Source organism: Nannobrachium achirus (genome assembly GCF_963921795.1).
Source record: "Nannobrachium achirus genome assembly, chromosome: 4".
Classification (NCBI taxonomy): Eukaryota; Metazoa; Chordata; class Actinopteri; order Myctophiformes; family Myctophidae; genus Nannobrachium; species Nannobrachium achirus.
In genome coordinates this window covers 19,014,571-19,038,707 of record NC_137813.1, presented here as the reverse complement: position 1 = coordinate 19,038,707, position 24,137 = coordinate 19,014,571, and the positions used below count along the sequence as shown (strand labels likewise).

The window sequence follows — 24,137 nt, the reverse complement described above, 5'->3', positions numbered from 1 at the left end:
ACACTCTTATGCTGCATTCACACTGAGAGAAGCCAAGCTAATGGTTGGCTTGGTAATTCAATGTAATGTCTATGCAAACCAGCTTTTAAAATTTCCAAGCTTTTTTTTCGAGCATGGAAATTTTAAAAGCTGGTTTGCATAGACATTACATTGAATTACCAAGCCAACCATTAGCTTGGCTTCTCTCAGTGTGAATGCAGCATTAATCCTTAACCCTAACCCATAGAAATAGTAATCTAAAACATATAGGTCATAGGTAGTAGAATAACAAAAGAAAAAAAGAAAGGGAAAAAATAAATCAATAGAATCAAAAATCTCAAACAATCTATAATCTGTACATCAAAGCTATAGCCTACACAATATAGGATGCCATATTTGATCAACTCTAACAACCAGTTTTGCAAACCAACCTTGTGCAGACAGACATAATCATTCTAATGGATATATTTTCTTTACTGTAAGCCAGAAGTCTTCAACGTTTTTCAGGCCAAGGACCCCTTAGCTGAGCGAAGGGGTCCAACACATTGTGTTGCAAATTAAACTTTTTCATAGATTTCATCAATTTGTTTGACAATCAGTGTTGTTTAATTATGTTTTTTTATTAATATGTTGTATTTTCACACCTTTAACCCCTCTACACCAATGCTCACTTTGTAGATTTGCTATTTTAGTCTATTTAAAGCAACCTATCCATGCAGGGTTAGGTTTAAATGTATGACATATCAGTGCTCCAGTTTACTGTCCTAAAAACTAGAGGCCTCAATCTTGTTGTCTTTTACTCACGTAGAGTTTGTTGCCTCTGTGTTGATGGTGATTTCCAGTGTGTGACCAACAGGGGTGTAGAGCTGTGCTCTGTTAGCCGGGGTGGGAGGCAGGAACCTGGGTAGATACTGTCCCTCTGTACAGCTGGGTACTGCTCCTTCCACTGGCCACACGGAAGGAACATAAACATTTTTATGGCTTTTCACAGTTAGGTTATTGGTCTAGATTATCTAGCAATTAACGGGTTGAGTTGCTGAAACCCCATAGAAAATACACCTGCAAGGGTCTATTTTTTATATGAACTGATGGTTTTGCTGTGTACCTTTGACAACAAACTGTAGAGGTATAGTGCTGAGATACTGCCTGGTATTGTAAATGAGCTGAGATCCTCCAGGTCTTGTAAGGTTGATATTCTGGTTGGGAAAGTCAACTATTTCCAACTGGACAGCGTAGGGACCCTCATTACTGCTGTTGGTCGCAGCAAATGACAAAGTGCAATCCTGAAAGAACACAGAAGGGACACAGGACACGAACAAGGTTAAGGGTTCGATTCCAGGCACCGCCAACTCAGCTTATGAGTAGCACTGTTTGTTTGAGGCAAGTGGAGCTGTAAGTACTAGGACCTGATGGTGTGGCGCTCCACCTCAACAATCCATCTCCCAGGGGTGGATTGCAGGAATAGACTCCTGTGTTCTCGGCTGATACAGACAATAAGCCTCTCTGATCGACTTAATATACATTTGTGATAGCATCAGAAATCATACAATTTTAATTGGCAACAGTAAAGTGAAATCCATCTTCTTATTTACAAAATAAAAGCATTCAACTCACGGTTGACATGTTGAGAACAGAAGGAAGAGCACTAGGATAGCATTGAACCTGGTCTCCATCTGGGTCAAATGCTAACAGGTCGAAGTTTCTCACACAGTTAGAAGGAACTCTGAGAGACAGAGAGAGACGGATAGAAAAACAGAATGAGATTATATAATTTGTTTGTTTGTTGAAGTATCTCGTATAATAATAGTATTACGAACATATTTGATCCTAAAACTGAATTTACATTGTGCTTTAGTTAATTTGAATAGTAGAGTCTACATATTAGTATTTAAAAAATATAAAATTACGCCTCTGAACCATTAAATGTCCCAGTAAAACCATCATGTGTGTGTCACAGTATTTATTGTATGAAGCAGCTCCAGCTAATTGTAAAACCCCCAGGATATGAACCCTGGTTTCCCACGTGGGAAGTCAACATCTTAACCATTAGCCTAAAGGGAAATTCTCCCTTTGTCCAGAGGAGATATTACCCTATAATGGTCATCAGCCTTTCTGCTACATAATGAGTAATAACTAATGTAGTTGTGCACTTGTGCCCAACGCAAGTTCAGGAGTGGAGACCACCCACTGCGATCTCCGTCACCACTCGCTCAGCCATCCACATAGCCTCTGCTCTCCGCAGCCACTCACGTTCCTTATCACCTTATTAACTACACCCGTGTTCTCCCTATCGGCCAATCGCACAGCAATCACACAGTATAAATACACCTCAGATCATGTCACTTACCTGTTTGACTCTGCTCACGTAGAACGCAAATCCCCCCACCCCCTCCCCAGTCACCACCTTCATTCGAATCGCTTTGCCATGCTAACTTCGTTTCTCGTTTCATCACACTAACTTTCGTTTCCCTATTTCCTAGGAGCATCGAGGTGGGCAGTGCAGGAGCAGAGATGACAGTTGGCTCACGGACCGAGCAAACCGGGTCGTCTCGCTCCCGAGGCTGCTTCCCCATCCTGAGCCTCGGGCTCCTCAGCAACGCACACACACACACACACACTCGCAGTCTTGCATGCATACATCTCACTTGTTCAATAAACGCTGTTAACCTGAGCAGAGGTGTGGTCTCTTATTAGTGAATAAGAACAAAACAACAGTAAGTATATTATGTTACCGTAGTGAAGGTATGATGGTGGTCTGAGGAGACCTGTTGGCTTTCCCAGTGTCAGATCTGGTCTTGAGGTTCACATACGTTAGAGCATCCCAGTTCGTAATGTTATTTGTGTTACTTATCCAGTTACCACCTCGTAACCTGTGGGAGATAAGATTATTATTGTTATTATTACCAGTAAGACTCCCTAATGGGGAGATAAGCGACCGTCACGTCGCATACACAAACTTTAGAAGTAAATCGTAGCCAATCGGGAGGTACTGTAATATGGGAAATGGGACAGATCCATGTTCATGACATGACTTTAGAGATACTGTGTACCGCTTTGCGTGATTTTAGGGCAAAATCTGTAGGAGCTGTGTAAAGAAATGTGTTTTGCAAAAATCGGCCTGATGGTGGCGCTAGAAGAGGGCCATGTGAGAAATCAGGGGCGGAGGTTGTGATTTGCGATCCAAGGAGTGTGTGTGCAAAGTTTGGCATCAATAGGGATAACGGTGGCGGAGATAGCGACAAAAATGTGACGTGATGGACAGACGGAGAGGCAGCCGGTGGAGCTTTTCATAGTAACTTGTCACAATAAAAAGTGTCAGATGACTGTATAATACAATTTATAACATATTTCTGTTATAATCCTTCTCACACTGTGTCAGATGAAGCAATTGAGAAACAAAAATAGAAAAAAGTTAATGTACTAAACGTATTAAACAATTTTATTCTTATCGTATCTTATTCTGATTCTGATCCCCATTTTGGTCAGTTGATTTTGGGGAAAGGTTTTTAGCTTTTGTTTAGTTATAATATTTTTGAAAATAGCACATCTACAAGCTCATCACATCACATCATGCAACGTTATGAGCTTGGAAAAATTAGCAACAATTTGATTATAAAAAACATAATCAATATAATAAATGTTAAGAAAATCATCATTTGTAGTCCTACAAATATGTACATGGTTACAGATACAGTTGCAGTCAACATAGCTTTGCCACATGATGGACAAACCCTGATCCTCTCATTCAGCCAAGTCATGAGAGGCTGGAGATTTAGATACCAATGAAATATCCTACTGTGTAAAACTTGAAAATGGTATTTAAAGTCTCGTTGTTTTCGTTGTGTCATAGTGAATTCCTCTTCACTCACTGCATCCAGAAGTAAGCGTGGCTGGGAACCAGTCGAGTCATGATTCCTTCTCGTTGACACCACTCCGTGGTGTTCTGCACCATGTCCACCTCCAGTAGGGTCACATTGCCACAATCCCCATAACATTCCCATGTGTCCGAATCTGTGCATGATGTGAAGGTTGTCTTATAGTGCAGGACCACCTATAATTATGAGGTAATGACATCAAAGTATTTCTGTTACATAAAGTGTTTTTATTTTACTTTTTATTCTAGTTTTTGTTTTAACGTTAATTTATTTCATTAAGTATATAATCTTGCCCAGTACCTACCGTCATACATCCATCTGCGTTTATGTCCTTTGGGTCAAAGGTCATGACAGTTCCACAAAAGTTGTTCTGTTGGGCTCCTCCATGATACGCTGTAATAGTAGTTGTAATCAGTGGAGTGGTTGTAGCTGCAGTTGTCATAGAAGTGTGTTGGCTGGATGTAGTTGGTTGTATTGCAGTCGGGGTTGTGGTTGTTGTTGCTGCAGGTGGTGAACATAAAGATAATTAGGCCTCCTCAAACATCATCATCACTGATGGAAAGTGAAAGATTATGCAGTAGTAAACAGGTGTACCATAGTTTCACTCACCGTTTGAGACACTGACAATGACACAACGAAGCTCCGATTGATATTTGGCTGAACTGAGAAAACAAATACATATTAAACAGGGGTTTTGTAATATCTTAATGTTTTGACTATCTTAATGTAGAACAAACTAAATGGCGTATACAGTAGTTAATACATTGATTAATTTACTAATACTAAACTATTGCTTTGAATTTCAAAATATCCTAGCTGTGTTTGATTACGGTTCTTTGGGTCTAGTTATTATCCAGCCAATACTTTATATGGTTCTAGAAAGCGGTGCTCTGTGGAGCACATATCCCCACCAGGCTGGGTTGCCAAGCCAGGCCTGTGTAAATTAGTATTTCCCAACCAGGGGTCTGCACCCCACTAGATGGTGCCAACAGAGGTTGGTGTTGGTTCATTTTAAACATATTGCACAAAATCATAATTTGCATAATTTGGACATTGTATTCAAACTGAACCATGAAATTAAAATTGGAACAATCATGATAATCCTGTCTGAAACTCCTTGATCGGCAGGTGAAACTCTCTTTGCTATTTAGCGATCTCAGAATGGAATATATCCTTTTTATGTGTGTGTTCAACAAGTGAGATAAACACACGATCCGATTGAAAATAACCCTAAGTCTAAAAGGTTACATTTAAATGGTTGCTGACCCATTGTTGGCCTGAGCGACAAAGCAGACAGGGTGATGTTCTCCATCCTCTGATTGTGGCGTCCATCTCAGAATGAACTGTCCTTGTGCTGATTCAGACAGGTTCATGTTGTGGGGTCCACTGAACAGCAGCTCTGAGACCCTACAACACCACCAAAGAAGTGAACATGGTTCAAAAGCCTTAATTTAGATCTTCAGACTTTTAGAAACGTTGGGGACATAGGACAACAAAACACCAACTAAATTAATTAATTAAGTACATGAATAATTCGTATTACTGTATATGGCTTGGCTGAATGCATCACAATCACAATCACAGCATTCAGCAATCTGTTATTTTTCTATATCAGAAACTTGAAATGAAGAACAGATTATTGCTATTGACGTAAACTTCTGGATCATATTTATCTGCGGTTCTTGATTTTTGCCACACTAAACACTAAACTAAAATATTAAAAACATTAATTGCGAGATAACATTTCTGGACCTTGGGTTCCTACAAGCCAAAAGGGTTATCGCCATTTCATGGAAAAAGACAGGGAAACCCAGCATCGCTCAGTGGTTTAGGGAACTATCTTTGTGCCTTCCCTTGGAAAGAATCACATACACTCTCAAAAACAAACAAGAGTTATTTGAGAAAATATGGGGGAATTTTATTCATTATGTCAAGAGCAACGATCTTTCGCATTTGATGGAGGAACCGGGAGTGGGGTAGACGTTTTCCCTCTGCAGCCAATTATACGGCCTTGTGGCATGGGAATCTGGGTGTTGTAGGTATGTGTGCTCTGTATGTCTAAAGAAAATATGTAAATTGTTGTTATTGTTTTTTTGTTTTTTTGTTGTAATTGTGTTGTTGTTGTTTTCCTTTATATTGTGTTGTGGTTTTGTTACGGGATTGTTTTTGTTTTATGTTTGTAAAAAAAATATGTTTGATGTTCTCTGTAAAAAAAAAGAAAACTCAATAAATATGTTAAAAAAGAAAAAACATTAGAGGAGAGAAACAGGCATTGTAGTAGAATCTTGATTCATATATGCAATTTACAATTTACAATTCAGGCATTTAGCACACACTCTTATGCTGCATTCACACTGAGAGAAGCCAAGCTAATGGTTGGCTTGGTAATTCAATGTAATGTCTATGCAAACCAGCTTTTAAAATTTCCAAGCTTTTTTTTCGAGCATGGAAATTTTAAAAGCTGGTTTGCATAGACATTACATTGAATTACCAAGCCAACCATTAGCTTGGCTTCTCTCAGTGTGAATGCAGCATTAATCCTTAACCCTAACCCATAGAAATAGTAATCTAAAACATATAGGTCATAGGTAGTAGAATAACAAAAGAAAAAAAGAAAGGGAAAAAATAAATCAATAGAATCAAAAATCTCAAACAATCTATAATCTGTACATCAAAGCTATAGCCTACACAATATAGGATGCCATATTTGATCAACTCTAACAACCAGTTTTGCAAACCAACCTTGTGCAGACAGACATAATCATTCTAATGGATATATTTTCTTTACTGTAAGCCAGAAGTCTTCAACGTTTTTCAGGCCAAGGACCCCTTAGCTGAGCGAAGGGGTCCAACACATTGTGTTGCAAATTAAACTTTTTCATAGATTTCATCAATTTGTTTGACAATCAGTGTTGTTTAATTATGTTTTTTTATTAATATGTTGTATTTTCACACCTTTAACCCCTCTACACCAATGCTCACTTTGTAGATTTGCTATTTTAGTCTATTTAAAGCAACCTATCCATGCAGGGTTAGGTTTAAATGTATGACATATCAGTGCTCCAGTTTACTGTCCTAAAAACTAGAGGCCTCAATCTTGTTGTCTTTTACTCACGTAGAGTTTGTTGCCTCTGTGTTGATGGTGATTTCCAGTGTGTGACCAACAGGGGTGTAGAGCTGTGCTCTGTTAGCCGGGGTGGGAGGCAGGAACCTGGGTAGATACTGTCCCTCTGTACAGCTGGGTACTGCTCCTTCCACTGGCCACACGGAAGGAACATAAACATTTTTATGGCTTTTCACAGTTAGGTTATTGGTCTAGATTATCTAGCAATTAACGGGTTGAGTTGCTGAAACCCCATAGAAAATACACCTGCAAGGGTCTATTTTTTATATGAACTGATGGTTTTGCTGTGTACCTTTGACAACAAACTGTAGAGGTATAGTGCTGAGATACTGCCTGGTATTGTAAATGAGCTGAGATCCTCCAGGTCTTGTAAGGTTGATATTCTGGTTGGGAAAGTCAACTATTTCCAACTGGACAGCGTAGGGACCCTCATTACTGCTGTTGGTCGCAGCAAATGACAAAGTGCAATCCTGAAAGAACACAGAAGGGACACAGGACACGAACAAGGTTAAGGGTTCGATTCCAGGCACCGCCAACTCAGCTTATGAGTAGCACTGTTTGTTTGAGGCAAGTGGAGCTGTAAGTACTAGGACCTGATGGTGTGGCGCTCCACCTCAACAATCCATCTCCCAGGGGTGGATTGCAGGAATAGACTCCTGTGTTCTCGGCTGATACAGACAATAAGCCTCTCTGATCGACTTAATATACATTTGTGATAGCATCAGAAATCATACAATTTTAATTGGCAACAGTAAAGTGAAATCCATCTTCTTATTTACAAAATAAAAGCATTCAACTCACGGTTGACATGTTGAGAACAGAAGGAAGAGCACTAGGATAGCATTGAACCTGGTCTCCATCTGGGTCAAATGCTAACAGGTCGAAGTTTCTCACACAGTTAGAAGGAACTCTGAGAGACAGAGAGAGACGGATAGAAAAACAGAATGAGATTATATAATTTGTTTGTTTGTTGAAGTATCTCGTATAATAATAGTATTACGAACATATTTGATCCTAAAACTGAATTTACATTGTGCTTTAGTTAATTTGAATAGTAGAGTCTACATATTAGTATTTAAAAAATATAAAATTACGCCTCTGAACCATTAAATGTCCCAGTAAAACCATCATGTGTGTGTCACAGTATTTATTGTATGAAGCAGCTCCAGCTAATTGTAAAACCCCCAGGATATGAACCCTGGTTTCCCACGTGGGAAGTCAACATCTTAACCATTAGCCTAAAGGGAAATTCTCCCTTTGTCCAGAGGAGATATTACCCTATAATGGTCATCAGCCTTTCTGCTACATAATGAGTAATAACTAATGTAGTTGTGCACTTGTGCCCAACGCAAGTTCAGGAGTGGAGACCACCCACTGCGATCTCCGTCACCACTCGCTCAGCCATCCACATAGCCTCTGCTCTCCGCAGCCACTCACGTTCCTTATCACCTTATTAACTACACCCGTGTTCTCCCTATCGGCCAATCGCACAGCAATCACACAGTATAAATACACCTCAGATCATGTCACTTACCTGTTTGACTCTGCTCACGTAGAACGCAAATCCCCCCACCCCCTCCCCAGTCACCACCTTCATTCGAATCGCTTTGCCATGCTAACTTCGTTTCTCGTTTCATCACACTAACTTTCGTTTCCCTATTTCCTAGGAGCATCGAGGTGGGCAGTGCAGGAGCAGAGATGACAGTTGGCTCACGGACCGAGCAAACCGGGTCGTCTCGCTCCCGAGGCTGCTTCCCCATCCTGAGCCTCGGGCTCCTCAGCAACGCACACACACACACACACACTCGCAGTCTTGCATGCATACATCTCACTTGTTCAATAAACGCTGTTAACCTGAGCAGAGGTGTGGTCTCTTATTAGTGAATAAGAACAAAACAACAGTAAGTATATTATGTTACCGTAGTGAAGGTATGATGGTGGTCTGAGGAGACCTGTTGGCTTTCCCAGTGTCAGATCTGGTCTTGAGGTTCACATACGTTAGAGCATCCCAGTTCGTAATGTTATTTGTGTTACTTATCCAGTTACCACCTCGTAACCTGTGGGAGATAAGATTATTATTGTTATTATTACCAGTAAGACTCCCTAATGGGGAGATAAGCGACCGTCACGTCGCATACACAAACTTTAGAAGTAAATCGTAGCCAATCGGGAGGTAATATGGGAAATGGGACAGATCCATGTTCATGACATGACTTTAGAGATACTGTGTACCACTTTGCGTGATTTTAGGGCAAAATCTGTAGGAGCTGTGTAAAGAAATGTGTTTTGCAAAAATCGGCCTGATGGTGGCGCTAGAAGAGGGCCATGTGAGAAATGAGGGGCGGAGGTTGTGATTTGCGATCCAAGGAGTGTGTGTGCAAAGTTTGGCATCAATAGGGATAACGGTGGCGGAGATAGCGACAAAAATGTGACGTGATGGACAGACGGAGAGGCAGCCGGTGGAGCTTTTCATAGTAACTTGTCACAATAAAAAGTGTCAGATGACTGTATAATACAATTTATAACATATTTCTGTTATAATCCTTCTCACACTGTGTCAGATGAAGCAATTGAGAAACAAAAATAGAAAAAAGTTAAAGCCATACTGTGTAAGTTGCCCAACTAGTGGTCATTAGCCCTATAGCAAACCGCGGTCGCGTCCGCGTCTTTCGTCCGTTTTTCGTACCTTCAGACCCCCGCGTCTGCCTCCACCTCGCTGAGATCTATCTTTTAAGGGGTCCCTTGTTCCTGTGCGTTCAGTAATTCCAGAGATACGGACTCCTTCACCCTGCCTGGTAGGCGAAATTACCTAGAGAAGGGATGGTACAAACGGGCGACAACAAATATGGCTGCCATAGCGACCCCACTTCAAGATGTGCTGTGATTGGCCGGCAGTTGTATAACCCTCGCTGTGATTGGCCGGTAGTGTGATGACGCAATTTTCGCGCGAGATCCGGTCCACGGCAAGGATCTCAGTTTACATATAGAGAAGGCTTTACAGGCTGAAATTCACGGCGCGGATCTTCTAAAACTTTTGTGATTTAATAGTTAGGAGAATTTTAAGATTTGTTTTATAAAAAAAGTTACATAGTACAACTTTAATGTACTAAACGTATTAAACAATTTTATTCTTATCGTATCTTATTCTGATTCTGATCCCCATTTTGGTCAGTTGATTTTGGGGAAAGGTTTTTAGCTTTTGTTTAGTTATAATATTTTTGAAAATAGCACATCTACAAGCTCATCACATCACATCATGCAACGTTATGAGCTTGGAAAAATTAGCAACAATTTGATTATAAAAAACATAATCAATATAATAAATGTTAAGAAAATCATCATTTGTAGTCCTACAAATATGTACATGGTTACAGATACAGTTGCAGTCAACATAGCTTTGCCACATGATGGACAAACCCTGATCCTCTCATTCAGCCAAGTCATGAGAGGCTGGAGATTTAGATACCAATGAAATATCCTACTGTGTAAAACTTGAAAATGGTATTTAAAGTCTCGTTGTTTTCGTTGTGTCATAGTGAATTCCTCTTCACTCACTGCATCCAGAAGTAAGCGTGGCTGGGAACCAGTCGAGTCATGATTCCTTCTCGTTGACACCACTCCATGGTGTTCTGCACCATGTCCACCTCCAGTAGGGTCACATTGCCACAATCCCCATAACATTCCCATGTGTCCGAATCTGTGCATGATGTGAAGGTTGTCTTATAGTGCAGGACCACCTATAATTATGAGGTAATGACATCAAAGTATTTCTGTTACATAAAGTGTTTTTATTTTACTTTTTATTCTAGTTTTTGTTTTAACGTTAATTTATTTCATTAAGTATATAATCTTGCCCAGTACCTACCGTCATACATCCATCTGCGTTTATGTCCTTTGGGTCAAAGGTCATGACAGTTCCACAAAAGTTGTTCTGTTGGGCTCCTCCATGATACGCTGTAATAGTAGTTGTAATCAGTGGAGTGGTTGTAGCTGCAGTTGTCATAGAAGTGTGTTGGCTGGATGTAGTTGGTTGTATTGCAGTCGGGGTTGTGGTTGTTGTTGCTGCAGGTGGTGAACATAAAGATAATTAGGCCTCCTCAAACATCATCATCACTGATGGAAAGTGAAAGATTATGCAGTAGTAAACAGGTGTACCATAGTTTCACTCACCGTTTGAGACACTGACAATGACACAACGAAGCTCCGATTGATATTTGGCTGAACTGAGAAAACAAATACATATTAAACAGGGGTTTTGTAATATCTTAATGTTTTGACTATCTTAATGTAGAACAAACTAAATGGCGTATACAGTAGTTAATACATTGATTAATTTACTAATACTAAACTATTGCTTTGAATTTCAAAATATCCTAGCTGTGTTTGATTACGGTTCTTTGGGTCTAGTTATTATCCAGCCAATACTTTATATGGTTCTAGAAAGCGGTGCTCTGTGGAGCACATATCCCCACCAGGCTGGGTTGCCAAGCCAGGCCTGTGTAAATTAGTATTTCCCAACCAGGGGTCTGCACCCCACTAGATGGTGCCAACAGAGGTTGGTGTTGGTTCATTTTAAACATATTGCACAAAATCATAATTTGCATAATTTGGACATTGTATTCAAACTGAACCATGAAATTAAAATTGGAACAATCATGATAATCCTGTCTGAAACTCCTTGATCGGCAGGTGAAACTCTCTTTGCTATTTAGCGATCTCAGAATGGAATATATCCTTTTTATGTGTGTGTTCAACAAGTGAGATAAACACACGATCCGATTGAAAATAACCCTAAGTCTAAAAGGTTACATTTAAATGGTTGCTGACCCATTGTTGGCCTGAGCGACAAAGCAGACAGGGTGATGTTCTCCATCCTCTGATTGTGGCGTCCATCTCAGAATGAACTGTCCTTGTGCTGATTCAGACAGGTTCATGTTGTGGGGTCCACTGAACAGCAGCTCTGAGACCCTACAACACCACCAAAGAAGTGAACATGGTTCAAAAGCCTTAATTTAGATCTTCAGACTTTTAGAAACGTTGGGGACATAGGACAACAAAACACCAACTAAATTAATTAATTAGGTACATGAATAATTCGTATTACTGTATATGGCTTGGCTGAATGCATCACAATCACAATCACAGCATTCAGCAATCTGTTATTTTTCTATATCAGAAACTTGAAATGAAGAACAGATTATTGCTATTGACGTAAACTTCTGGATCATATTTATCTGCGGTTCTTGATTTTTGCCACACTAAACACTAAACTAAAATATTAAAAACATTAATTGCGAGATAACATTTCTGGACCTTGGGTTCCTACAAGCCAAAAGGGTTATCGCCATTTCATGGAAAAAGACAGGGAAACCCAGCATCGCTCAGTGGTTTAGGGAACTATCTTTGTGCCTTCCCTTGGAAAGAATCACATACACTCTCAAAAACAAACAAGAGTTATTTGAGAAAATATGGGGGAATTTTATTCATTATGTCAAGAGCAACGATCTTTCGCATTTGATGGAGGAACCGGGAGTGGGGTAGACGTTTTCCCTCTGCAGCCAATTATACGGCCTTGTGGCATGGGAATCTGGGTGTTGTAGGTATGTGTGCTCTGTATGTCTAAAGAAAATATGTAAATTGTTGTTATTGTTTTTTTGTTTTTTTTTTGTAATTGTGTTGTTGTTGTTTTCCTTTATATTGTGTTGTGGTTTTGTTACGGGATTGTTTTTGTTTTATGTTTGTAAAAAAGATATGTTTGATGTTCTCTGTAAAAAAAAAGAAAACTCAATAAATATGTTAAAAAAGAAAAAACATTAGAGGAGAGAAACAGGCATTGTAGTAGAATCTTGATTCATATATGCAATTTACAATTTACAATTCAGGCATTTAGCACACACTCTTATGCTGCATTCACACTGAGAGAAGCCAAGCTAATGGTTGGCTTGGTAATTCAATGTAATGTCTATGCAAACCAGCTTTTAAAATTTCCAAGCTTTTTTTTCGAGCATGGAAATTTTAAAAGCTGGTTTGCATAGACATTACATTGAATTACCAAGCCAACCATTAGCTTGGCTTCTCTCAGTGTGAATGCAGCATTAATCCTTAACCCTAACCCATAGAAATAGTAATCTACCCAGCTGGCACACGACGTCAGTACAACGTTGGGACAACGTTGTACTCCAACGTTGGATGACCATTGGATTTTGGTTGTAAATGAAAGTTTGTCTGACGTCCTAACCTAGGGTTGCCCGATCCCGATCACGTGATCGGATCGGCCGCCGATATGGCCGTTTTTATAAGATCGGAGATCGGGGGAAAAAAATCGAAAAAAAAAAAAAAAAAAAAATTTTTTTTTTTCAAAAAAATATTTTCTGGGAGTACTGAAAGTTACAGGTAAGGTGAATGCGATATGAAATGTAAGCTTACCATAATCACAGTAATCCTTAATCATTTTCAATCATATTCAAGGGCTTTTGGAGAAATGAGACAGACAGAGCACTGCAGAGGGAAGGTGATTGTGTCAGACTCTGTGTACAGCTGGCAGCTGATGCCAATAAGTAGTAATTGGCCCCTTGCTAATGGATCAAAGGAAGGCAATTATGTCTCTCTGCACTGTCAACTAGCTCAGTGGTTCTCAACCTGTGGGTCGGGACCCCCAGGGGGGTCCTCAAATTATTTTGGGGGGGTCCCCAGATGATTAACTTAATGTGCAACATTGTTTTCTCTCTCAACAGTAAACAAATCAACATAAAGTTTAAGTGTATAGAGGGATCTGCACATTTCGAAAGTGAAAAATTAAGGACTTTTTAATACCTCTAAAATGACAAATTAAACATTGGCCAAATTGTCAAATATTAAAGCCAGAAATTGTGAAAATAGCCGATCTACATGCTCACAACGCCTCGCGTTGCGAGGCGTTGTGAGCATGTAGATCTGCTATTTTCACAATAGAACCGTGTTATACAAAATATACTTCCTCAACTCTTCAGGGTCGGGGGTCCCCAGTTAAAATATGATTATTTTGGGGGTCACGGCCTGAAAAGGTTGAGAACCACTGAACTAGCTGCTACTGCATACTTTTAAAGCAGACTGGTTAATTGGTTCTTAACTTATTTTGTTTCAACTTTAAAAATGGCCAATGTTTTACCAGTTTTTATATAGTTTGTTGATTATTTTTGATGCTGTAATGGTCTATTTTATTTTATTTTTTGAGGTATTAAACAGGTTTTAAAAGTCCTTAAATCGTGACTTCACTGCCAAATTTCAAAGGCCACACCAAAGGTCCGCTGCACAATGATTGAGAAACACTGCACTAGTAGGCCTATATCACTATACACTACTCATAAGCTTTGTTTTTAATTTGTTGATTCAGTGCTGCACTAAGTGATAGAATGAATAGAATTTTTTTTTCTTAATGCCTTGCCAAAAGATCGGATCGGGAAAGATCGGGATCGAATTGGAAGCAATAATATTTGATCGGTATCGGATCGGGAGCAAAAAAACCCTGATCGGGGCATCCCTAGTCCTAACCTAACGTTGGTTAGACGTCAGAACCTGATGTTGCTTTGACGTGGTAACCTGATGTTGGTTTGACATCTTAAACTAACGTCGATTCAACGTTAATCTCTGATGTTACATAGACGTTGATTAAAGGTTAGACTCCCAACGTTGGATACCAGTTGTATTTTGGTTGTAAATGAAAGTTTGTCTGACGTCCTAACCTAACGTTGGTTAGACGTCAGAACCTGATGTTGCTTTGACGTCGTAACCTGATGTTGGTTTGACATCTTAAACTAACGTCGATTTAACGTTAATCTCTGATGTTACATAGACGTTGATTAAAGGTTAGACTCCCAATGTTGGATACCAGTTGTATTTTGGTTGTAAATGAAAGTTTGTCTGACGTCCTAACCTAACGTTGGTTAGACGTCAGAACCTGATGTTGCTTTGACGTCGTAACCTGATGTTGGTTTGACATCTTAAACTAACGCCGATTTAACGTTAATCTCTGATGTTACATAGACGTTGATTAAAGGTTAGACTCCCATCGTTGGATACCAGTTGTATTTTCGTTGTAAATGAAAGTTTGTCTGACGTCATAACCTAACGTTGGTTAGACATCGTAACCTGATGTTGGTTTGACATCTTAAACTAACGTCGATTTAACGTTAATCTCTGATGTTATATAGACATTGATTAAAGGTTAGACTCCCAACGTTGGATACCAGTTGTATTTTCGTTGTGAATGAAAGTTTGTCTGACATCATGACCTAACGTTGGTTAGACGTCATAACCTGATGTTGGTTTGACATCTTAAACTAATGTTGATTTAATGTTAATCTCTGATGTTACGTAAACGTTGATTAAAGGTTAGACTCCCAACGTTGGATGTTGAAAAAGAAAGTTTGTCTGACGTCATAACCTAACGTTGGTTAGACGACATAACCCGACGTTGGTTTGATGTCATAACCTGATGTTGGTTTGACATCTTAAACTAACGTTGATTTAATGTCAATCACTGATGTTACTTAGACGTTGATTAAAGGTTAGACTTCCAACGTTGGATACCGGTTGTATTTTGGTTGAAAATCAAAGTTTGATTGACGTCATAACATAACATTTGTTTGATGTCAATCTCTAATGTTATGTAGACGTTGATTAAAGGTTAGACTCCCAACGTTGGGTTTTTAAGTTTGATTGACGTCATGACCCAACATTGGTTTGATGTCAATCTCTGATGTCATGTAGACATTGATTAAAGGTTAGACTCCCAATGTATTTTTGTTGAAAAGTAAATCGGATTGACGTCATAAGGCAAACATTGATTTGATGTAAGCATCTGATGTTATCTTGACATTGAATTTTGGTTGGTCTCCTAACGTTGGATAAAAGTTATTTTAGTTGAATAAAATTGGACTGACATAATCCAACGTCATCTTGATGTTAATCTCAGATGTTATGTAGACGATTACTGGTTCAACTCCAAATTTGGATACAAGTTCTAATTTGGTTAAATGAACATAACCCAACGTTGGCAAGACGTCATCCTCCAATGTTGGTTAGACATGTAAGCAAGAGGTGCATTGCTGTCAAAACCCAACATTAGGTTGACATCAATGACCAAAGTTGGAAATGCAAAACATCAGAGGGCGTGAAAACCAACGCTAACATCACATCAACTTCCAGACATATGACAGTATGACACCAAATTGTGTCAAGTACTGAATAGTGAATAGAGGGTAGCTCACACAGCAGTCACTAGGTCTGATTAAAGCCATACTGTGTAAGATGCCCAACTAGTGGTCATTAGCCCTATAGCAAACCGCGGTCGCGTCCGCGTCTTTCGGATGTTTTTCGTACCTTCAGACCCCCGCGTCTGCCTCCACCTCGCTGAGATCTATCTTTTAAGGGGTCCCTTGTTCCTGTGCGTTCAGTAATTCCAGAGATACGGACTCCTTCACCCTGCCTGGTAGGCGAAATTACCTAGAGAAGGGATGGTACAAACGGGCGACAACAAATATGGCTGCCATAGCGACCCCACTTCAAGATGCGCTGTGATTGGCCGGCAGTTGTATAACCCTCGCTGTGATTGGCCGGTAGTGTGATGACGCAATTTTGGCGCGAGATCCGGTCCACGGCAAGGATCTCAGTTTACATACAGAGAAGGCTTTACAGGCTGAAATTCACGGCGCGGATCTTCTAAAACTTTTGTGATTTAATAGTTAGGAGAATTTTAAGATTTGTTTTATAAAAAAAGTTACATAGTACAACTTTAAGCTTGATCCAGAAAAGAACATAACAGTTCACCTTTTTTTTACCTTAACACTGGACAAATAAAGAAATACATGATATAATAGCACAGCCTACCTCAGAGAGAACTTCCAGACAGTTTCCTTTTTACTTGCATATGTCCCACAACAACAACAAAATTATTAATAAATATATTCCGGTGTGTTCACAACAAAAATATAATAATTAAAAAATATAATCCAGTGAGTTCACAACAACAACAAAAATTATTTAAAAAAATATATTCCGGTGAGTTCACAACTACAAAAAATAATTTAAAAAATGTATTCCGGTGAGTTGCCAGATTAAACTGTAGGTCCAAACAGAACTACCAAGATCCCCCAGAATTCACAGTGTCAGTTCAATCAGTTCTGAGTGCATGCGTTTGTGTCCCCCGCTGCCACCTCTTGCCTGCATGTCCAGTGAGCTACCAGGTTTTAGGTCCAACCAGAACTAATTCAAGTTATATCAGTCCATAGTGTCCCTTTTGAAATGGACAGTTCCCCTGTGTCTCCCGCCTCTGCTGCTTTAGGTTGTCCTCTCCTTCTGGGTTGAACGTCATGACGGCATCTGTAGAAAAAGAGAATACAAAATATGTAACATGCTGTCATAACCTTACACCACCACATTGTCATGTTTTGCAAATTAAATTATTTACAGGTGTGTCTACAAGGTCACAATGCATACAAAAACTTGAAAACTTCACATCATGTTCACCCTCATAACCTTAAAATAACAAGAGTTCAGTTGGTTAAGCAGGCCCTCACCCAGAAGAATTAAATTGTAAGACACTGAAAACCACAGAACACCCAAACCTTATACTGTGTTATGCTGTGCATTACTTCTTACTTACTTAAAAAGCTTGGTCACAGAGGTGCTTCTTCTCTCCATCCTCTCAACGACTGGACCCAAGCAGACACATCACGCCAGCTAAGAGAGAGAGAAGAAAGAAGGAAATAGGTTAGACCAGGGTTTCCTAAAGTGGGTGCTGTTGCACCCTAGGGTGCCTTGATGCCAGTCCAGGGGTGTCTCAGAATAATCTGATCATCAATATCACTACATCAATATCAGTTCACTAAGTAAAACTGACCTGATTTGTGAGGAGTTATTTTTCCATCTACGGCCAACTCTCTTCTGCAAAAATAGCAGATCTACAAGCTCACAACATGTCACGACGCGCTGTGAGCTTGTAGATCGGCTATTTTTGGTGAACCTTCCTCCCAGAATAGGGATGCTGGGGTTCAAGTGGTTAAAAAGTGGTATAAAGTTATTTTCAGTCAGTTCTAATGGAAACTGATATTTCTCCAATGGTGTAAGATTCAAAATATTTACAGTGTACTTCAAGGGTGCTGTGGATTAAAATATTATTTACAGGGGCGAGGTGACCCGAGTCAAAAATGGGTTAGACACTGGGTTAGACACCAAATCAAAGACACTTGCCATTGTATCAAAGGGAAGGACATGTTTTGCCCAATTACATTATTTACAGATTGGTGTGTGCCAATTGTCTGTCCTTGGTCAACATGAAGTTACCTTGTATTGCTCTAAAATACATCAGTCTTCTCCAAAGCCACCTTCCTTTTCCCCCTTCATGTGGTTACCGAAGAGCCTGAAGAAAAACATATTACATTTTTGTGAACAATATAGTAGGGTAAGGTTCTTTTGTAAACATGGCATATAATCTCTTGATCCCTTGTTGATCAGGTGGCCCAGGGTGGTCCGCTTTTTTAAACCCTCTACACCAAATCTGCTCAGCAACAGCAGGTCTATAAGCTACATTCATGCAAAATTGTATTTATTTATTTTCACATAATTTTCACATATCATGACATTGTCATAAGAGGGGGTTCCAGTGGTTAAGCTGCGAAAAAATGAAAACATGCAGACAGGCCATCGCCTAGAATAATTAAACAAATAATTATGCAGACACTGAAAACCACATCACACAAGGGTTAATTCATATTGTATGTTGAAACATGCAGAGAGGGAAGCAAGCACATCTCCAAAGATTTACAGGTGCCGAACCAAGGAATATATAATATACACACCATGGAAGGAGGAGGTTCACACACTGTTCCAGAGCTCCAGTAAATAGTTTATTAGGATAGAATAATAACTATTTACCGGAGCTCTGGAACAGTGTGCGAACCTCCTCTTCTTCCATGTTGAAACATGCACTTTATACTGTGACTCATATAAAGCCTACCAAGGTCTTAAAAGCTTGGTCATCACAGAGATGTTGCTCCTCTCTCCATCCTCTATCCTGTCAACCACTGGCACCAGGTCCGAAAGGACTATCAGACACGTCACGCCACCTGAGAGAGAAAGAGAGGTTAGACACCCAATCAAAGCGTTATAATTTTCCATCGCACAACAGTTTGTAGATTGGCTATTTAGTACAAAACAATGATCAGACTACCTGGTTGTTATCTCCCAAGAGTAGAAACCACCATGTCTATCCCAAAGGAAAGGCGGGACAAGCACAGCAGACACCTGAGAGAGAGAGAGAGGGAGAAGTGAAAACAGACTAGTGACTAGTTCATACATGTTTGCTTCCACATAAGACAGGACTGGACACTGCGTCACAAGAACAAGCAGCCACCCAACGTACGGCACCTGAGACACAGAGAGAAAGGAAATAAAATCAGCACAAAAAGAAAGGAAACTTGACTTCGGTCCATTATCTCCCCTTTAATAATACCAATTTGTATTGTTTTATATCATTTTTTATCATTGATTCGTCACCTTTACAACAAAGTACAGCTTGTAAGCATCGGGCATTCGAGGCATGAGCTACACAACCTAACGTGTGGGTAGCGCCGATCAAGGTTTTGCCAAAATGGCTTGCAATATTGTTCTGCTGGCATTTACTCTCATTGTGGGCTTCCCTGACACTGAGCTTAAAATTAACAAAGTGTAAAAATGGTCAACATGTGTTGTTTTTTCTTTTCCTTATTACTGTGGGAGAGTGCAATCATTCAATCATTAAAGGGGAGATATAATGGACCGAAGTCACAAAAATAGCTGATCTACAAGCACACACAATGTGAGGCTGTAAAATGGCTTCTCAGTTCAAATAAATCATTATTAATTAAGTAAATTACCTGGTTGGCTTAGCTCCCAGGATCACCTCATACCACCACAGAGACACCTCATGTAACAGAGAGAGAGTGAAAAAGGAAATGAATAGGTTAGATTTTATCATACTCCATCAAACAACAATGTTGCATTAGACACAAAATTATCTACAAGAACACATTGCATAATATGAGCATGTACAGTATATTATTTAGTACTTGACTAGTTCCTGCAGTGATTGGCTGCAGTAGATTGGCATTCAGACGTGTTTGTAACACCTGTGAAGTGCAGCTTTGGCAGTACAGGGTAAGAAGAGAAGGAGAAGTCTCATGCAAAAGTCATGCTGTATTCTATATTGGATCTTGGATATTATACCACAGGATGAAGATACCTTTTATTTTCCTATTGTGGATTACTACTGGATTTCCTGGATTAAAAAGGACTTTGCTAAAGGGTGGTAAGAGGAGACTTAACCTACCATATTGCATAGACTGGTTTTCTTTTCGACGTTGGAATTTTCTGTTGACAGAAGAAAAACAAAAGTTGAAAGACTACAAAATACATTACAAATGAGCCATGTACCACAACACACACACACACACACACACACACACACACACACACACACACACACACACACACACACACACACACACACACACACACACACACACACACACACACACACACACACTCCTGTTAATCACTTCTAGCTCCCACTCCCACTTTGAGAACCATGGCACAAAATCAGTGTTTGTCAATTATGCATTTGAGCCATGGACCACCATTTAGTGAGATTTAGCCTCTCAGTCTCATACCTAATAATTTAGGAATACAGATCATGTGTAAAAAATAATTTAGCTTGTACATTTGGTTTGATTTTACAGTAATTAAAAGATCTATAGGGGTCCATTTGGTTATCAACTCCCCATCATTTAGCTGGGGACCACCTGGAAGGCTGGAACCAACCTAACATTACTAAACAAACACTATATAAATAGCAATGATTACTGTCACAATAACACTATTTAACTGCTGAATAAATAATGGACCTTGGAAACATTATATAATGGAAACTTTTTTACAGGAATGAGGGTTCCTGTCACATATTAAAAGGGGTCTGCAGCCAAATAGTCATTTTGGATTTTGGGGTCCTTGACATGAAAAGGGCTGAAAACACTGGAGTATGAATTGTAAATAGTGAAGTTGTAAAAAGTACTGGAAGCAAAAGCAATCAATTAAAATAGCTTTACATACCTGTGTCATCTCCCTGCTCCAAAACTCCTTCTCTGTGTGCAAAAAGTCTCCATAATGTAGATTTAATCCCACAAATAGACTGGCAGCAACCTATCTTCCTGTTCAACAATCAACAGTGATTTTATTTAGTTTAGTTTTATCTTAAATCACTTTTAGACAAGCAGCTCTCAATGCTTGCTGTTGGTGACAAATGTAACTGCTGTGGGCTGTTTGGATTCAAAGTGGGGGTGTGCTCTCAGCAGAGCCAGTGGTAGCTGGCCACATCACAGTCACATGACACACAGCCAATCAGGCATTTGCAATTGCATTGTGGGCAGTGTAGTTGATTTTCAAACTGCTTTCCATAAACACACATATATTGTGTTCCTCTCTGTAACTACAAAGATGGCTCCCTTCATCTTTCATATGTTTCCTCCAAACTATAATATCCCAAAAGATAGGCATTAAAATGTGTTTTAATCAGATTTAATTACAGATGATAATTTGCTTGTATAACCAATGTCTGCCCAACATTATTTTACTAACATCCACATAACGTTGAAGTCTAACATCATCAGACGTTGATATTTGGTTGGTTTTAGGTTGTGTTGGTAACTAACCAATAACCAACGTCTGTTCAACGTATTATCCCAACGTCAGGTTGACGTCAGGATGATGTTTTTATTGTATTATACTCATTTCAAGCAGGATAGTTTTATATTAAGCTTCTGAAGCATTGAGGAATACAGTATGGTAGTGGATCTCAAACATTTCAAAGAAGAAACATTTCCATTAGAGAAGATTTTGATGAGTCAAGCAGTGATTCTCAACTATTTTAATTGCAAGAACCCCAGTTTGACAAGTACGGACCTCCATTTTATGGCATTTCTATCTGAGACCCCAATTTATTGTAAAATCAATGTTAATGGGTCCATTTTGGTTCCATTTGTACACTCTATGAGTTACCCATAAGGGTCCATTTCATTCCTAACTATCATTTAGCAGGGGACCCCCTGGAACTCCCTCAAGGACCCCACTTCGAGAACAAATGCAGTTAATATCAGGTTGCCATTCCATATATCTTTACTGTTTTTAAACCATTAAGACATAAGGTCGATACCTTCTAAAGCCTGACCTAAGTTTTCAGAAAAAAACGCCTGAGGGATAAAACAGGGGTTCCCGTCCATAATGGGTTGTGTATGTTGGGCTGATTTGTACACTTTGTTCTATGTCACATCTATGATGTTTTACATTGATAAACTTCATAGTTAATAGTATGCGGTATTAAACTGTGGATACCCCAGGCTGGCTTGCGGTGGACATTTTTGTCTGAATGATATTTTTGCCATGGAGTGGACAATAATGTTACCAGTAGCACACAAAGAGCCAGTCTCAAATGTCTACTAGCACAGTGGTTCTCAAAGCAGGTTGAGAGGGACCTCAAAGTTCCTTGAATGCGGTCCAAATCGAACATTACAGGTCTGTAACTCTGAGAGTGTATGGAACCAAATGGACCCATAAACACTCTCAGAGTTATGGGTCCTTAAAAATAATAATAATACAAATAAATTGAGAACCACTGTACTAGTGGAATATAGTGTCATACATATCCTGAAGAAACCCTGGAGACTGGGACAGAAATTTAGTCTCATGATCAAAATTACAACATTGTTATTTAAAAACAAAATCTAAAATCTACCATGGTCAAAGGCAAGTCTCGCCACATGTGTCAATGTACAGACATTGATGATCCCTGTGCCAGGAGATATTATGGGATATGTTGTTTTTATCTTTAAATGGGTATACCCCATTTGATGGTGTCCCATAGATGTTCAACAATGACCTATTACAGCTGAGGTCAAGACCTTTCCATTAACAGTTAGCCATTTCTAGCCTATGTAAGCCCTTCTGTGGCTGAATGATATGCCTTTAATCATGGACTCTAGGCAAGATTCAGAGGTCATTGTCACAGCATTCTGCTGTGTACTGTTAGATAAGCATCATGGTGTGCCTATCTGTCTGTCTGTCTGTCTTTCTCTCTTTATCGCCCGAGTTTAGGCCACAATGCATTTTGTTATACCCCCACTGAAGAAATATAGGCCTACTTGTCCTCTAAGTTCCTGTCATTTCAGATTAGATACACTAGCTCTTATTTAGGATTCAAAACATTGAAATTGAAATGGTCTTGGACTTTAAGGACAACCCACATTCATTTATAATCGGCACTGTTGCGGCCTATCTTTAGTTTTTTGTTGAGCCAATGTAATGGTACGCTGGACCAATGAAGTGGCTAGTGTCCTCAGGGGTTGCTTATCAAGGAACTTTGACATTCTTGCTAGATACCTTGTTCACTATGTCCATGCCAATAAACTCCCCCGTTATACTGGTCTTGTTCACATCCAAGATTAACTGAATGCTCATGCTTACCTGTAACTACCATTACATTCAAGAGAGACACTGATAGTCCAATGAATGCTATGATCCAAATTAATTTAATTTCATAAACATTCAGATGTCCCTAACTGTAATGACACCTTACTGTCCCTTAAACTGCATACTTTATGTGGTCTTTAACCAGAGATGTTCTGTTTTTATCCCCAGCAAAGCATAATCCTTTGCAATGCATACAGCATTGTAAGTTAAGCAGTCAACCTGACGTTGGGATAATACGTTGAACAGACGTTGGTTATTGGTCAGTTACCAACAAAACCTAAAACCAACCAAATATCAACGTCTGATGATGTTAGACTTCAACGTTGTGTGGACGTTGTCATAATACCGTTGGGCAGACACTGAGGTTTGGTCGAATATCCGACAACAGCATGTCAGTGATTCAACATCAGCCTGATATTGGGAAAACACGTTGAACACACGTTGGTTATTTGTTAGTTACCAACACAACCTAAAACCAACCAAATATCTACGTCTAATGATGTTAGACTGCAACGTTGTGTGGACGTTGTCATGATAACGTTGGGCAGACATTGAGGTTTGGTCAAAAATCCGACAAGAGCATGTCATTGTTCGACGTCAATATGACGTTGGGATTATACGTT

At 39.5% G+C, this 24,137-nt stretch overlaps 1 protein-coding gene and 1 long non-coding RNA gene across 2 annotated transcripts in view; both read right to left on the bottom strand.

Moving 5' to 3' along the window:
* The window catches only part of LOC308284096 (uncharacterized protein), a gene marked incomplete at both ends in the record, with an annotated part of 29,306 nt that extends 17,394 nt beyond the window's left edge, over window positions 1-11,912 (bottom strand). The window contains 15 exons of the mRNA XM_080724635.1: window positions 784-925; window positions 1,085-1,262; window positions 1,594-1,702; window positions 2,712-2,849; window positions 3,849-4,030; window positions 4,159-4,355; window positions 4,464-4,516; window positions 5,121-5,261; window positions 6,970-7,111; window positions 7,271-7,448; window positions 7,780-7,888; window positions 8,931-9,035; window positions 10,534-10,715; window positions 10,932-11,040; window positions 11,806-11,912. Of these exons, the coding sequence (XP_080580761.1) occupies window positions 784-925; window positions 1,085-1,262; window positions 1,594-1,702; window positions 2,712-2,849; window positions 3,849-4,030; window positions 4,159-4,355; window positions 4,464-4,516; window positions 5,121-5,261; window positions 6,970-7,111; window positions 7,271-7,448; window positions 7,780-7,888; window positions 8,931-9,035; window positions 10,534-10,715; window positions 10,932-11,040; window positions 11,806-11,912 (2,072 nt within the window). The remainder of the gene's footprint in view (window positions 1-783; window positions 926-1,084; window positions 1,263-1,593; window positions 1,703-2,711; window positions 2,850-3,848; window positions 4,031-4,158; window positions 4,356-4,463; window positions 4,517-5,120; window positions 5,262-6,969; window positions 7,112-7,270; window positions 7,449-7,779; window positions 7,889-8,930; window positions 9,036-10,533; window positions 10,716-10,931; window positions 11,041-11,805) is intronic.
* Window positions 11,913-16,734: 4,822 nt separating this feature from the next.
* On the bottom strand, window positions 16,735-21,293 carry LOC308283691. Its single transcript, XR_013961955.1, has 7 exons — window positions 21,103-21,293; window positions 19,872-20,364; window positions 19,187-19,260; window positions 18,974-19,082; window positions 18,301-18,376; window positions 17,621-17,697; window positions 16,735-17,337 (listed from the first exon to the last, which is right to left on the bottom strand). It is a non-coding gene; the product is annotated as an uncharacterized lncRNA (long non-coding RNA).
* Window positions 21,294-24,137: the final 2,844 nt, after the last annotated feature.